This window comes from Nerophis ophidion, linkage group LG01 (assembly GCF_033978795.1).
Source record: "Nerophis ophidion isolate RoL-2023_Sa linkage group LG01, RoL_Noph_v1.0, whole genome shotgun sequence".
Classification (NCBI taxonomy): Eukaryota; Metazoa; Chordata; class Actinopteri; order Syngnathiformes; family Syngnathidae; genus Nerophis; species Nerophis ophidion.
This window is the reverse complement of record NC_084611.1, coordinates 56,947,282-56,963,124: the sequence shown is the minus strand read 5'-3', so window position 1 is coordinate 56,963,124 and position 15,843 is coordinate 56,947,282. Positions and strand designations below refer to the sequence as shown.

Here is a 15,843-nt window from a genome sequence, read left to right as displayed (position 1 = left end):
TAAATTAAAACATATACAGTTAATCCATGTGATCGGAATCATCAGGAAAAAAACCCTGATCGGAACACTTCTATTTCTTAAGTTTTCAAGGTGAATACTTGGGCTGGGCGATATGGCCTTTTATTAATATCTCGATATTTTTTCAGGCCATGTCACGATACACAATATTTATCTCCATATTTTGCCTTGAATGAACACCTGATGCATATAATCACACCAGTATGACGATTCTATTTGTCTACATCAAAACATTCTTCTTCATACTGCATTAATATATGCTTATTTTAAATATTAATGCAGAGGGAAACCACAACTAAGTCAATTTACCAAAACTGTATTTACTAAACAGTTATTAAGCAGTGGCACAAAAATTCATGTCAATTCAAAATAGAAAGTGCAAGATTGTCAGAGACATTTTAAAACAAGCTATGAGATGCTGTTTTTCTGATGCTTCTGAAATGCTTTCCAGTTTTGACTACACATTTTTGGTTACATTTTATTTATGTCCCGTTTTATCTGAGCCCTAAGGCAGGGGTCGGCAACCCATAATGTTGAAAGAGCCATATTGGACCAAAAATACAACAACAATATATTGTTACGAACTGGATGGTGGATCCCAAGGATGCAGAGACGTTTTTGTTAGGGGAAAAAAAAGTTTTTCCTTTTATTTTGGTAGAAGATGGACGTAGCCAAAACTAAGGCGATGGTGGAGGTTCAAAAACACACCATGAAAAAACTACACTAAATAATAACAAAAACTAAACAAAACGCGCTAGACAAGGCTAGGGATTATAAAGAATGAGTAAACGTGAAACAGAGAAAACAAAGTACAAAATAAAACGCTAGACGAGGCTAGGAAAAAAATACTTCATGAAACAAGTCAAACAGAAACACTTGATACAAAATAAGGGCGCTAGACAAGGCTAGCTATTACAGGCAAACCTGAGAAGATGCCCGAGACAAACTACAGAGTTTGCTGGTGAGACGACAATGACACATGCGAACAAGTAGCAGCAGTCAGCAGCCAGGTTAAATAGGCCACCCTAATCAACCTCAGGTGTGTGCTGCTGCCCTGCGCCAGCTGCGCTCCATACTGTGGACGAGAGAGAGAATGAATACGGTGTGCAAATAAAAGACAGAAATGAGCAAGGAAAATTCAGATTACCACAATGTGACACTTCTATGCCGTGGAGGTGCAGGGTCGTCCCCAGAAAGCACAGACAGGCTGCTTCCAAGTGTAACAGAATTTTTAATTTTACAACACAAATCTCCTAAGCTTTATAACAAATCTTTTCCCCCAGTTTGTTCCTGCTTTTCAGCAGTGCAAGTTTTCCCCAACCCCCTGGACCGCATCTCTCTCTCTCTCTCTGAGCTCCCTCTCATGGTCTCCAGCGCTCCTGATAAAGAGACAGGTGATTAGACAACTCATCCCAGCTGAGAAATCTCCTCACCTCACATTGCTTCACAGCTGGCTCCTGCGCATGCCCCGCCCGCAGGGGACACGTGGACCCCGCCCCTCCACATGCCTCCACCGCTAGTTTGAGGCCGGGCAGCCGTCCGGCCGCAACCACTCCATCCCCACCCCCGTAGAGGGGCGAGAGAGGAAGTCGGCCATGGCCATCTGCGTACCCGGCCCTTGGACCACCCGGAAATTGTAGGGTTGCAACACGAGGTACCACCGGGTGATCCGCGCGTTGGCAACCTTCATGCGATGGAGCCACTGGAGCGGCTTGTGGTCCGAGTGAAGGCTGAAGGGGCACCCCAACAGGTAATACCGGAGGGCCCCGACCGCCCATCGGATGGCCAGGCACTTACTCTCCACCGTGCTATACCTCGCCTCCCGGTCCGAGAGTTTCCGGCAGATGTACAGGATGAGGCAGTCGATACCCCCCGCCTGCTGGGACAGCACCGCCCCCAGCCCCCACTCTGACGCGTCCGCCTGCAGACAGAAAGGGATGCCGAAGTCAGGCATGCGCAGCACCGGCTCCTCGCAGAGTGTAGATTTTACCTGTTCGAACACCCGCTGGCACTGCTCCGTCCACTGGACCAGTTTGGGCGCACCCTTTTGGGTGAGGTCAGTCAGTGGGCTGGTCAGGACCGCGAACCGGGGGATGAACTGGCGGTAGTACCAGGCCATACCCAAAAACCGCCTCACCTCTTTTTTCATCTTGGGGGGTCGGCATGCCGCGATCGCCGCCGTTTTGTCAACCTGCGGGCCGCACCTGCCCTCCCCCCAAGTGGTACCCCAGACACTGTATCTCCCTCCGACCAATCGCGCACTTCCCGGGGTTGACGGTGAGCCCCGCCCGCCTCAAGGACTCGAGTACCGCCCCCACCCACTGCAGATGTTCTTCCCAGCTGTCACTCTGGATGACGACATCATCCAGGTACGCAGCTGCGTATGCCACGTGGGGCCGCAGCACCCGGTCCATGAGGCGCTGGAACGTCGCGGGCGCACCGAACAAGCCAAACGGGAGCGTCACGAATTGGTATAAGCCTTCTGGAGTGGAGAAAGCCATTTTTCCCGGGACTCTGGCGATAAGGGAAACTGCCAGTAGCCCTTGGTTAATTCGAGTGTGGAAAAAAAATGCGCAGTGCCTAGCCGATCCAGGAGCTTGTCGACCCGCGGCATTGGGTACGCGTCAAAGCGTGACACCTCATTCACCTTGCGGTAGTCCACACAAAACCGTATAGACCTATCTTTCTTTCCTACTAGCACGTTGGGACTACACCATGCACTGTGGGACTCTTCTATTACTCCCAACTCCAGCATGGTTTTTAATTCTTCCTGGACTATTTTACGTTTGTGCTCGGGAAGCCTACAGGGACGGGACCGCACCGTAATCCCCGGGCTGGTCTCAATGCGATGGCAGATGAGGTCCGTGCGCCCGGGCCACGCGGAAAACACATCTGAATAGCGCCGCTGTAATTCAGCAACCTCCGCTCTTTGTGCCAATGTGAGCTGGTCATCACAAGGAAGAGGAGGGGGAGAGGCGGAGTGCGGGACCTCTGGCCCCAGCTCCTCCTCCTCCTTCACTACCGTCACCATGGAGACAGGCTCGGCCTCCCTCCTTGCCTTCAGCAGGTTCACGTGGTAAATTTGCATGTCTCCGCCCCGGTCCGAGCGCCGGACCTTGTAATCTACCTCGCTAGTCTACCGTGTGACCACAAAGGGCCCTTGCCACTTGGCCAGTAATTTAGAGCTGGAGGTTGGGAGTAGTACATGTACTTTTTCTCCCGGTGAAAATTTCCTCAGCTGGGTCCCCCGATTGTACGTGCGCTGTTGCCGTTGCTGAGCGCGGAGCAAATTTCCCCGTGATAAGTGCGCCACCTTGTGAAGTTTTGCTCGCATGTCCAACACGTATTTAATTTAATTTTTACTGCGGCTGGAGCCTTCCTCCCAGCTTTCTTTAATAAGGTCCAGCACGTCGCGCGGCCTCCTGCCGTAAAGTAACTCAAAGGGCGTAAAGCCGAGGGAGGTCTGGGGTGCCTCCCGCATCGCGAACATCAAGACATCCAGCCATTTGTCCCAATTAGGTTTGTCCTCGTGTATGAATTTAAGGATCATGGTTTTCAGTGTCTTATTCAATCTTTCCACCAGGCCATCCGTTTGGGGATGGTGAACGCTGGTGCGGATAGATTGAATTCCCAGTAATCCGTATAATTCCTTTATCGTGCGCGACCTAAAGGACGTGCCCTGGTCGGTAAGGATTTCTTTCGGAATCCCTACCCGGGAGATGACCGAAAAGAGTGCTTGTGCTACACTCTTTGCAGAGATGGAGTGCAGCGGCACTGCGTCGGGATATCGGGTTGCGTAATCCACTAGGACTAACACAAATCGATATCCCCGTGTGCTCGGGTGAAATGGTCCGATGAGGTCCATTCTGATTCTATCGAATGGGACCTCTATGAGCGGTAATGGCCGCAACGGGGCTTTTGGGATGGCCGCCGGGTTCACCAGCTGGCAGTCTGGACAGGCAGTACACCATCGGCGTATGTCCGCCCGGATGCCTGGCCAATAGAACCGGACCATGACCCGATTAAGTGTTTTTTCGTACCCCATGGGGCCTGCGAGGGGATTGCAATGCCCCGCCTGGAAAACCATTTCCGGGCGCGGTTTTGGCACCAACAATTGGGTATATTCTTCGCCTGTTTGAGTGTCACGGGTCACCCAGTATAGCCTATCCCTAATAATGGAAAAGTGGGGAAATACCCGCGGTTTCCCCGGGCGCACCAGCTGACCGTCGATGTAATCCACCTGGTCCCAGGCCGCGTGCAGAGTTTCATCCCGGGACTCCTCGAGGTGAAAGTCCTCCGTGGGTCTCCACTGGGGGGCCGGGGGGGCCTCCCGCCGGTTCCCGCTCGACAGCGCTGCATGAACTCGCGTCACCACTGAGTACTGCGCGGATACTCCCCCGCCCTACAGCCCGTGAACGCATCCCCATACATTGTTCCACTAGCTGGCTAAACCCCGGCCAATTTGTCCCTAAAATCAATGGGTGCGTCAGTCGCGCGCTTACGGAGACTTTTACTGTATGTTTTTGGCCGCGATACCAGATTTCGACAGGCACCCCGGGATACGTGTGCACATCCCCATGTATACACATTACCCTCCCTTGTGTCGCGTGCCTAAACGCCCCGGGTCGAACAAAGTTCTGGTGGATCATGCACTGTTTACAGCCCGAATCCACCATAGCCCGGTGTGTACTCCCTTGTACCCTTACCGGGACACAATACGTCTCCCCTGGATCGGGAAATGGGTGCTGGAGGTCCGGCCACCTGTATCACTTGGCCAACCTCCATTGCGGAGCACTCTCGCCGCATGTGACCAGGCTGTCCGCACCTCCAGCACATCTGCCCTGGTGCTCGTAGTGCCGTCTGCGGGGGAAGCCCGCCATCAGCAGCGCCGCTACCCTGGAAGAGAGGAGCAGAGGCACAATTATATCCCCTCACCCCCCCCTTGTGATGATACTGTTGGTGTGTGTATTGTTTTTTTGTTTTTGGTGCAAATGCCTCACACGGGAACCTGCTCGTGGGTAATTGTTGCTAATGCCGGTCGGACGCGGGGCTCCAATGGTAGTGCTGTCCCAGGTGGTGTGGATCGTCTGCGCGGGGCTGGTGTGGGTCTCTCTGCTGTCGCTTCCTCTCTCCGCGCGTTGCGGAGAGAGGTCCTCGGCCAGAGTTACTGCTTCTGTCATTGTGTCCGGCCGGTGGTACCTTATCCACACCGAGGTGCGTGCTGGAATGGCCTCCAGGAACTGCTCCAGCACAATGAGCTCGAATATGTGGTTGTCTGTGTCTGCCGGTTTGAGCCATCTTGCGGCCGCATCGTGCAGCTGCTGCCCGAGGGCGAATGGCCAGTCTTCTGGCCCCAACCTCAGTGAGTGGAATCGGCGCCGGTGGTCCTCCGCGGTGCTGCCGACCCGGTCCAGGATTGCCCTTTTCAGCTGCGGAAATTGAACTCGGGCTGCCGCCGGTAGGCTGAGCGCCGCCCGCTGCGCCTTCCCCGCCACATTGTCGCTGTAGCCTCAAAAACATCAATAAATGCTTGCGGGTCTTCTGTCTCTGTCATGCGCTGCATGACCGCGCCCACTCCGGTGCTTGATGCTCCCCCCTCTCTGCCCATTAGTGTCTGCAGTACCTGCATTTGTTGCTGGCTGGCCGCCGACACCTCCGCCAGGACTCTCCCAAGCGCTTCCAGGGGGGTTGTAGTCGTCATTTTCCTTGGTTCACTTTAGTTGGGCGCCAATGTGACACTTCTATGCCGTGGAGGTGCAGGGTCGTCCCCAGAAAGCACAGACAGGCTGCTTCCAAGTGTAACAGAATTTTTAATTTTAACACCCACAAATCTCCTAAGCTTTATAACAAATATTTTCCCCCAGTTTGTTCCTGCTTTTAAGCACTGCAAGTTTTCCCCAAACCCCCTGCACCACGTCTCTCTCTCTCTCTGAGCTCCCTCTCATGGTCTCCAGCGCTCCCGATAAAGAGACATGTGATTAGACTGAGAAATCTCTTCACCTGACATTGCTTCACAGCCGGCTCCTGCGCATGCCCCGCCCGCAGAGGACACGTGGACCCCGCCCCCCCACACACATATATCAATCAATCAACCAATCAATGTTTATTTGTATAGCCCTAAATCACAAGTGTCTCAAAGGTCTGCAGACGCTACAATGACATCCTCAGCTCAGATCCCACATCAGGGCGAGGACAAACTCAACCCAGTGGGATGACAATGAGAAGACTTGTAAAGGACCACAGCTTCCCGTTCAACTTTACCACCGCTGCACGGCCACATTTGTTTTTTTTTGTATTATCTTACTCAAGCATTAAAAGAGACGATCTTACCTGCTCGTAGCCTTTTTTTCGACGAAGCCACGCGCAAACAACATAATGCACCAGCGCTTAGTGCAGTGTTTTTCTACTTTTTTTTGAGCCAAGGCGCATTTTGTTCATTGGAAAATAATCCAGTGGCACATCACTAGCAGAAATGCTTTAAAAAATAAAACTCGGTTGACAGTAAAAAGTTGTTGTCGCAATTGTTGGATATGAATTTAAAACGTAACCAAGCATGCATCACTATAGCTCTTGTCTCAAAGTAGGTGTACTATCACCACTTGTCACATCACGCCCTGGCTTATTTTGACTTTTTTGCTGTTTTCCTGTGTGTAGTATTTTAGTTCTTGTCTTGCGCTCCTATTTTGGTGGCTTTTTCTTTTTTTTTTATATTTTCCTGTACCAGTTCCATGTCCTCCTTTAAGCGATATTTCCCGCATCTACCATGTTTTAGCAATCAAGACTTTTTCAGTTGTTTTTATCCTTCTTTGTAGAGACATTGTTGATTGTCATGTCATATTAGGATATACATTGTGGACGCCGTCTTTGCTAAGTAAGTTTTTGCTGTCGTCCAGCATTCTGTTTTTGTTTACTTTTTAGCCATCAGTTTTCTGCATAGCCTTCCCTAAGCTTAAATGCCCTTTCTTAGGGGCACTCACCTTTTGTTTATTTTTGGTTTAAGCATTAGACACATTTTTACCTGCACCCTGCCTTCTGCTGTTTCCGACATCTACAGAGCACTTTGCTACCTGCTGCCACAGACTGATATGAAAGAGTTTTACACGGTTACTCTGCCGAGCTCTAGACCGCACCGACACTCAACAACAGCACATAATTTGCAGACTATAATTACTGCTTTGCAAAAAATATTTTGAACCCACCTAGGTGAAATTAGATAATCTCCCACCTTACACCAGACTGTATCTCACGGCACACTAGTGTGGTTGAAAAACATTGACTTAGTGCATGGCCAGACGGGTGTTGAATAAGGGAGATGATTAGATTTGCAACCGGTGGGGACACTAATCATTTCGAGGAACATGTGAGTATGAGGTTTAGATGCCTAGCAACGGAACGTAAACAAAAGAGGGGAGAAGTGCTAGGAACAATACATAACTTACGACCTCAAGATAACAAAAAACAACACAGAACTAAATAAAAAAGAAGCTTTCATATCACTGCATGTCGCACGTCAATGTTATGTACATTTCACCCAAACTAATAGACAATGCTCTCAGTGTGTGTGGTCATGTGACCTTTAGCAATGCACAAGTGATGACCTCACAAATAAACATGTTTTTTTTCATCATCTTTTCAACAATTCGGCCAAACCTACAAATTTTACAGCTGTTAGTGATGTCGCATCATGCAATCCCATCGTTGAGGAGCTCAGATGGTCCAAATGCATCTGATTGTTTGGATCCAGCTGTGGACTAAACCAAAAGTTCAATCTTGGAATAATTTAATGCCGGATGTTTAGACTTGTTGGCTGAACATTCAGTCGCATACTTCACTCTCCGGGTTCGAGAGACTTAAATGGCCTCTGAAATAGAAGTGAGAGTCACATTGTTGTCACCAATACACGTGTAGGTGTTTACACATCACGCATGGGTGCTCACGCTTTCAATAGAAAAAAAAAACGGTCAGGTTTTATCAATTATCACATTACAGCCCTAAAGCTAGAAAGCAAACAGATATGTCCATGGGACATCGTTGTGTTGGTTGAAAAAAAGGTCAACAAAGGTCAGTAAAAACACAAAAAGAGTTGTACTTAACTTTTGTGTAATGTTCATATTGTTTTTACTCAGCCAGCATTTGTGGGTCTCATGGACTTGTTGCATTTTGTGGCTTTTAAGGCCTCACAATCAAACACTTTTATAAATATCTGTTCGGTATTTTAACATACAAGTGTTTGATTCAGAGGCATTAAAAGCCACAAAATGCAAAGGGTCCATCAGACTTTGAGTTCCTCCCTGATGGCAGAGCTTCTCACCCTATCTCGAAGGGAGAGCCCCGCCACCCAGTGGAGGAAACTCATTCCGGCCGCCTGTACCCGTGATCTTGTCCTTTCCGTCATAACCCAAAGCTCATGACCATAGGTGAGAATGGGAACGTAGTTCAACCGGTAAACTGGGAGTTTTGCCTTCCGGCTCAGCTCCTTCTTCACCACAACGGATCGACACAGTGTCCGTATTACTGAAGACGCCGCACCGATCCGCCTGTCGATCTCATGATCCACTCTTCCCTCACTCATGAACAAGACTCCAAGGAACTTGAACTCCTCCACTTGGGGCAGGGTCTCCTCTCCAACCCGGAGATGGCACTCAACCCTTTTCCGGGCAAGAATCAAGGACTCGGACTTGGAGGCGCTGATTCTCATCCCAGTCTTTTCACATTCGGCTGCGAACTGATCCAGTGAGAGCTGAAGATCCTGGCCAGATGAAGCCTTTAGGACCACATCGTCTGCAAAAAGCAGAGACCTAATCCTGCAGCCACCAAACTGGATCCCCTCAACGCCTTGACTGCGCCTAGAAATCGACCCGCACATCTTATATGTAATAGAAATGTGTAAGGGGGGTGAAGAGGGGGTGTATGTTGGCCATCCATCTATCCATCCATCATCTTCCGCTTATCTGAGGTTGGGTCGCGGGGGCAGCAGCCTAAGCAGGGAAGCCCAGACTGCCCTCTCCCAAGCCACTTCATCTAGCTCTTCTTGGGGGATCCCGAAGCGTTCCCAGGCCAGCCGGGAGATGTAGTCTTCCCAACGTGTCTTGGGTCTTCCCCGTGGCCTCCTACCGGTTGGACATGCCCTAAGCACCTCCCTAGGGAGGCATTCGGGTGGCATCCTGACCAAATGCCAGAGCCACCTCATCTGTCTCCTCTCGATATGGAGGAGCAGCGGCTTTACTTTGAGTTCCTCCCGGATGGCAGAGCTTCTCACCCTATCTCTAAGGGAGAGCCCCGCCACCCGGCGGAGGAAACTCATTTCGGCCGCTTGTACCCGTGATCTTATCCTTTCGGTCATGACCCAAAGCTCATGACCATAGGTGAGGATGGGAACGTAGATCGACCGGTAAATTGAGAGCATTGCCTTCCGGCTCAGCTCCTTTTCACCACAACGGATCGATACAACGTCCGCATTCCTGAAGACGCCGCACCAATCCGCCTGTCGATCTTATGATCCACTCTTCCCCCACTTGTGAACAAGACTCCTAGGTACTTGTACTCCTCCACTTGAGGATGGTGTATGTTGTGTGGTCATTAAATATGTATTCTGATATATGTTCTTCACAGAAAATGAGCCAAAGTCAGTGAGTCTTAGTTTGAAAAATGTATTAATTGTATCAGTTTTCTTTTATTAAAAAATGAAAATGGATCCCACAGTGTGGTGTTTGGGAACCAAACACCATGTTTGGGTCTGTGGGTAAAATGTGCGAAAAAATGAGAGCAGAAAGTGTTGACAATAGTACAATATCTACAACCTAATGCATTGTGGAATTAAAAGAACAGACAATTGTTGTAGCGGTCCTTGGTTTTACATTATGTCAACTTCAGCTTTTGGGGGGATTTTTTTTTTTGTTTGCCAAATTATGAACGACAGATGAGGTAATTGAATTTGGAAAATGTGTTTTAATGAGTTGGATTTCACGCGCATGTGTATGACAGTATTCATCCAACCATCCATCCTTTTCATTCTGCCTGTCTGGGTTTGAGTCCGGGGGTTCCTTGTATCAGTAAGGATGACAGCATCTGACTAATTGTCACCCCGTTCGTTTTTTTAAAAGATAACGGTTGTGCTAAATGCGTTCTTTTCCGACAGGCGCCGCATTTCGTCGTGTCGAGAGGTCGACTGTAATTTTGTTGTTTGTGTTTTGTTGTCATCGATATCAAATGTGAATGCCTTGTCTTGTCACAGCTCTACAGCTCGGTGGAGTTCGGGAGGAGGTGGCAACTGGTGCATGAAAGAGTGGCTCCCAATCGTTTCTACTGGTAAGTACCGATATTTCACGGAATGGCAAACGGTAATACGACAATTGCAGACGGATGGAAAAGAAAGCTTAGTGCCTGCACTGCAAAAACTGAAACAACCCATATTCAGTTGAATATGGGTTGAATATCAAAGACAACATCTTTGATGTTCAAACTGATAAACATTTTCTTTTTTTTGCAAATAATCATTAACATTAGGATTCGATGCCAGCAACACGTGACGAAAAAGTTGGGAAAGGTGGCAATAAATACTGATAAAGTTGAGGAATGCGCATCAAACACTTATTTGGAACATCCCACAGGTGTGCAGGCTAATTGGGAACAGTTGGGTGACATGATTGGGTATAAAAACAGCTTCCCAAAAAATAGGATGGGGCGTTTCTCAAAGTACAATTGCAAGAAATTTAGGGATTTCAACATCTACGGTCCATAATATCATCATGTTCAGAGAACCTGGAAAAATCACTCCACGTAAGCGGCATGGCCGTAAACCAACATTGAATGACCGTGACCTTCCATCCCTCAGACTGCACTGTATCAAAAACTCAAATCAATCTCTAAAGGATATCACCCCATGGGCTTAGGAACACTTCAGAAAACCACTGTCACTAAATACAGTTCGTCGCAACATCTGTAAGTGCAAGTTAAAGCTCTACTATGCAAAGCGAAAGCCATTTATCAACAACATCCAGAAACGCTGCCGGCTTCTCTGGGCCCGCGATCATCTAAGATGGACTGATGCATAGTGGAAAAGTGTTCTGTCGTCTGATGAGTCCACATTTCAAATATATATATATTTTTTTTTGGAAAGAAGGGTTTGTAGTAGTACAGTTGGCACTTTACAGTAAACTGACAGGTAATATTTAAACATTTAAACAATTTTGAACAGAAATAGTTAATGCACATTCAGATAAATTCCTCAAAATTGCAATTAAAAAAGTTGGCCGGGGGCTGTATGTATGCGCACTAATTGACTGAAAGAGCACGCACTTAGCGCGATGATGTCATGTTGTCGATGGAAACATGCATTTTTAGACCATATCATTTGCCCCGAGAGTAACAAGCGCTTGCCTTGTTGCCTTTCCATTAAGAAAAATAAATTTGTTTTTAGAATAAATTTGCTGGTTCCAAGAAATGTAATGCAGAGCGCACTAGCATTTACTTAATTTAAGAATATTTTTCAACATATTTCAACATATTTCTACCAAGAAAAGTGCACTTGTTTTTAATGAGCATAAACTTTTTTTAAGGTATTTTTGGGTTCATTGAGGTTCGCTAATTTTACTTGTTTTAGAAAGTCTTGACAAGCCAAATTTTCTTATTCTTTTGGCAGATAATTTTGCTTAGTTCAAATAAAATGTTTGTATTTTTTTTTTCTAGTTTTGAACAATTTTTGCAGTGTGAGCGCCTCACTGTCACAGTTGTTGGCGCTTTCTTTCGACCACAGATGCTAACCAACAATTGCAGAATTGCTTGCTAATGCACTTGAGTATTGCCTGGCTTGAGGTATGGATTCATTAAAAAATAGATAATGTAATTACTGCTGACGTTAGCAAGCTGAGCAATTGCCAATCAACAGAATAATGCCTTAAAGAGAAGACTTGAAAAGCTCCAGGATCTGTGATCGCATTAAAAGTGGCAGATAAAGTAACTTAACTAAAAAGTAGTTGTTGTTTAGGTAAAATTATGGTAGGGTTGTACGGTATACCATTACTAGTATAGTACCGCAATACCAATGAATCATATTCGGTACTATACCTCCTCTGAAAAGAACAATTCCCGCACCACCACGTCTTCAAGTCGTGTCATTTCTGGTTTAAGAGCAGTCGAGCGTGTTTGGCAGTGCACAATCACAGAGTACTTACAAGCAGAGACAGTGTGTAGACAGAAAAGGGAGAGCGGACGCATCGATAAAGGTGAAGTTATAACACTGAAACACCTTCAGGAAGACGTGCTTTAAGACATGGCTAAAGTCCATCCGCAGTCTGCAGTGTTAAAGCTACTTCTAAATCACTAATTCTTGCCTCCTTGGCGACAAATAAAGTATGTTTCTTAAAAGTTTGATCCCTGCAGAACGAGGAATAGCTAAACATGCCTCGCTACACACCGTAGCTCACCGGCGTCACAATGTAAACAAACACCGTGGGTGGAACTGCACCCATGGTGTAATGATACCAAGTACAGGAGCTTATTTAGAAGTTAAATAGTTAAAAGTACCAATGATTGTCACACACACACTAGGTGTCGCAAAATGATTCTCTTTTTTTTACCCATCACCCGTGATCACCCCCTGGGAGATGAGGGGAGCAGTGAGCAGCAGCGGTCGCCATGCCCAGGAATCAATTTTGTCTCGCAATAGGTGCCGTTATGGGTACTTTTACACAAACTATAATAATATGAATAAAAATGTTGAATCCAGCACCTCTGACTAGCCATAATGTGCCGACAATCGGTCAAGCTGTGCGGCTTCGTCACTTACCAAAGTGGTACTAAAACGTTTTAACAGATTTTTGAGCGCCTTGTGTAATGTTATATATTTTCAATGAAACATCAACATTTTGGTCTTTGTAGCGTCATAGGCGACAATTTGCAGTCCACACATATTCTTTATGTGACTGCCATCTACTGGTCACACTTATCATTACACCATGTGCCAAATAAAATTGACTCAAAGTCAGTCAGCACAACCAGCAAGATCAGGAGCACCCTACCTACCGTCAAGCATGGTGGTGGTAGTATTATGATCTGGGCCTGTTTTGCTGCCAATGGAACTGGTGCTTTAAATGGGACAAGGAAAAAGGAGGACTACCTCGAAAATCTGCACAACAACCTAAAATCATTAGGTTGGGTCTTGGGCGCAGTTGGGTGTTCCAACAGGACCCCAAACACATGTCAAAAGCGGTAAAGGTTTTGCTGCCTATGGCAGCAAAAAATACAGTACTTTCTTTCCCAATTAGAAAAACATGTTAGTCATTTAAAGTGTGAACACCCAACTGCGCCAAAGACCCACTCCTCTTGACAAAATTGGTGCAATTCTGCTAAATTTGTTGGTTTTCTGACGTGGATTTGTTTCTTCAGCATTGTCCACACGTTTAAGTCGGGAGGGTGATGGGTCAAATATTTTCGCCACACCAAGAGTGTGTGTGACGATCATTGGTACTTTAACTTTAACTTTTAACTTTGGGAAGGCCATTCTAAAACCTTAGTTCTAGCCTGATTTAGCCATTCCATTACCACTTTTGACGTAAGTTTTGGGTTCATTGTCCTGTTGGGACACATAATTGCGCCCAAGACCGAACCTGACGATTTCAGGTTGTCCTGAAGAATTTGGAGGTAATCTTCCTTTTTCATTGTCCCATTTACTCTCTGTGAAGCACCAGTTCCATTGGCAGCAAAACAGGCCCAGAGCATAATACTACCACCACCATTCTTGACGGTAGGATTGGTGTTCCTGGGATTAAAAGCCCCACCTTTTCTCCTCCAAACATATTGCTGGGTATTGTGACCAAACAGCTTAATTTATGTTTCATCTGACACCACATGGACAAAGTTAAGACCTTCTGGAGGAAAGTTCTGTTGTCAGATGTTCATTGGCTCGAGTTTTTCCTTGCCCTGATGTGGGATCTGAGCCGAGGATGTTGTTGTGGCTTGTGCAGCCCTTTGAGACACTTGTGATTAAGGGCTTGTGAAGGACTCCTTGCAGGGTGGGTTCTCCTGGGACTGACATATTCTTTGTGAGCCCGAAATACAGGGTTAAGCAAGTCTTTATTTTTATGTTTTGTTGTTCAGGGCTGTGTCACGAGCGGCCTCCTTCTCGCTCGTGTGGGGTGTGGCCTGCTCTCATCAGAGCCCGCCCCCCTCATGGCCTCGGATGCTGCTGATAAAGGAGACAGATGATTAGACATGATTAGATAACCAATCCCAGCTGGGCAATCTACTCACCTGCCTGCTGGGCGCGCTGACCACGCCCCCTCTACAGGGCTATATAAATAATGTTTGATTGATTGATTGATTGATTGATTTATTGGATAATCATGACTTAACATTACATATAGTACATATTTAGTTCATTTAAATTAAAAGTAAGTCAAAGACATTGCTGAACACTTTGTAATTGTAGTTGTGTTCTTCTACTTTTGAAGTAAATCTCTCTTTTTTCAGCTATTTCTTCATTGTTGGAACATTGAAGCCACAGAAACAAAATGTTTTTAATTGAAGAGACATCACAGGAAGCATGTTCTTCAATTACTATTTTTATCACGTTTGTTTATCGTGTTTTGAGCAGCTGCGCATTCACGTCTGTTTCAATAGCTTTCCACCTCACCCGTTACGTATTTTTTTACTTGATTAACACAGCTGTGTTTGGATGTATTCTTGATTGCACAACGATTCCACAGTTATTCTTTCACAATGTTGCATTGAACTTTGTTCCCAAAACACAGGCGAGGAGAGATTTGCATCCTTCTCTTGTGTTAGGGTTGTGTGACTATCTCCACATATTACAGCAAAAAAAGAAAGAAAATCAAAACAATGATTCACATTGGCATCTCAGAACTCGCGACCATGTCCAGTTTCTCTAGTCTATAATCACAAATCGTACTAAGTTCTCTCAGATAATTTAATCAATTTAGTTTGACTTAAAATACTTACTCTCCCAATCATAGATCAAGACTATTCCTAAAGAACAGAAAAAAACAATCTACAAAATATTTTCAATATAGAAAATATACATCACTATCAATCTAAAGCAGAGGTGTCCAAACTTTATAAGGGCAATAAACATATTCATTCAAAACAAATCTGTTATTATTAAGTATAGACTTAGACTAAGATAAACGAACGAGGGAAATTTGTTCCACATAGTAGCTCAATAACAATCAATCAATCAATCAACGTTTATTTATATAGCCCTCAATCAAAATGACATCCTCAGCTCAGATCCCACATCAGGGCAACAAAAAACTCAACTCAATGGGATGACAATGAGAAACCTTTGAGGGGACCGCAGATGTGGGGACTCTGTCATGAAGCAATATGAAGACCATTAACCTTGATTTTGTAATGTACAGAATATCAGAGGCATTTATTCAGGAATAAATATCACAGATTACAGCTGGGATAGCACCCAAGTAGCCATCCACAAGCTTCTGGCAAGCTTCTGGTTGAATTTTTGACCACTCCCCTTGACAAAATTGGTGCAGTTCAGCTAAATTTGTTGGTTTTCTGACATGGACTTGTTTCTTCAGCATTGTCCTCGCGTTCAAGTCAGGACTTTGGGAAGGTCACTCTAAAACCTTCATTCTAGCCTGATTTAGTCATTCCTTTACCACTTTTGACGTGTGTTCGGGGTCATTGTCCTGTCGGGACACCCAACTGCGCCCAAGAACCCAACCTCCGGGGTTTATGATTTTAGGTTGTCCTGAAGAACGTTCGTTTTCATTGTCCCATTTATTCACTGTAAAGTACCAGTTCCATTGGCAGCAAAACAGGCCGAGAGCATGATACTACCACCACCAT

The 15,843-nt window shown here is 46.3% G+C and overlaps 1 protein-coding gene across 5 annotated transcripts in view; it reads left to right on the top strand.

Moving 5' to 3' along the window:
• Positions 1-15,843, top strand: part of LOC133557422 (VPS10 domain-containing receptor SorCS1) — a 415,482-nt gene that overhangs the window by 227,723 nt on the left and 171,916 nt on the right. For all 5 annotated transcript variants that reach the window (XR_009807768.1, XR_009807769.1, XM_061907883.1 and 2 more), the window contains exon 5: positions 10,253-10,326. Coding sequence is in view for 3 of the 5 variants with exons in the window: in XM_061907883.1 (XP_061763867.1) it covers positions 10,253-10,326 (74 nt within the window). In the remaining 2 variants the exon portion in view is untranslated. The remainder of the gene's footprint in view (positions 1-10,252; positions 10,327-15,843) is intronic.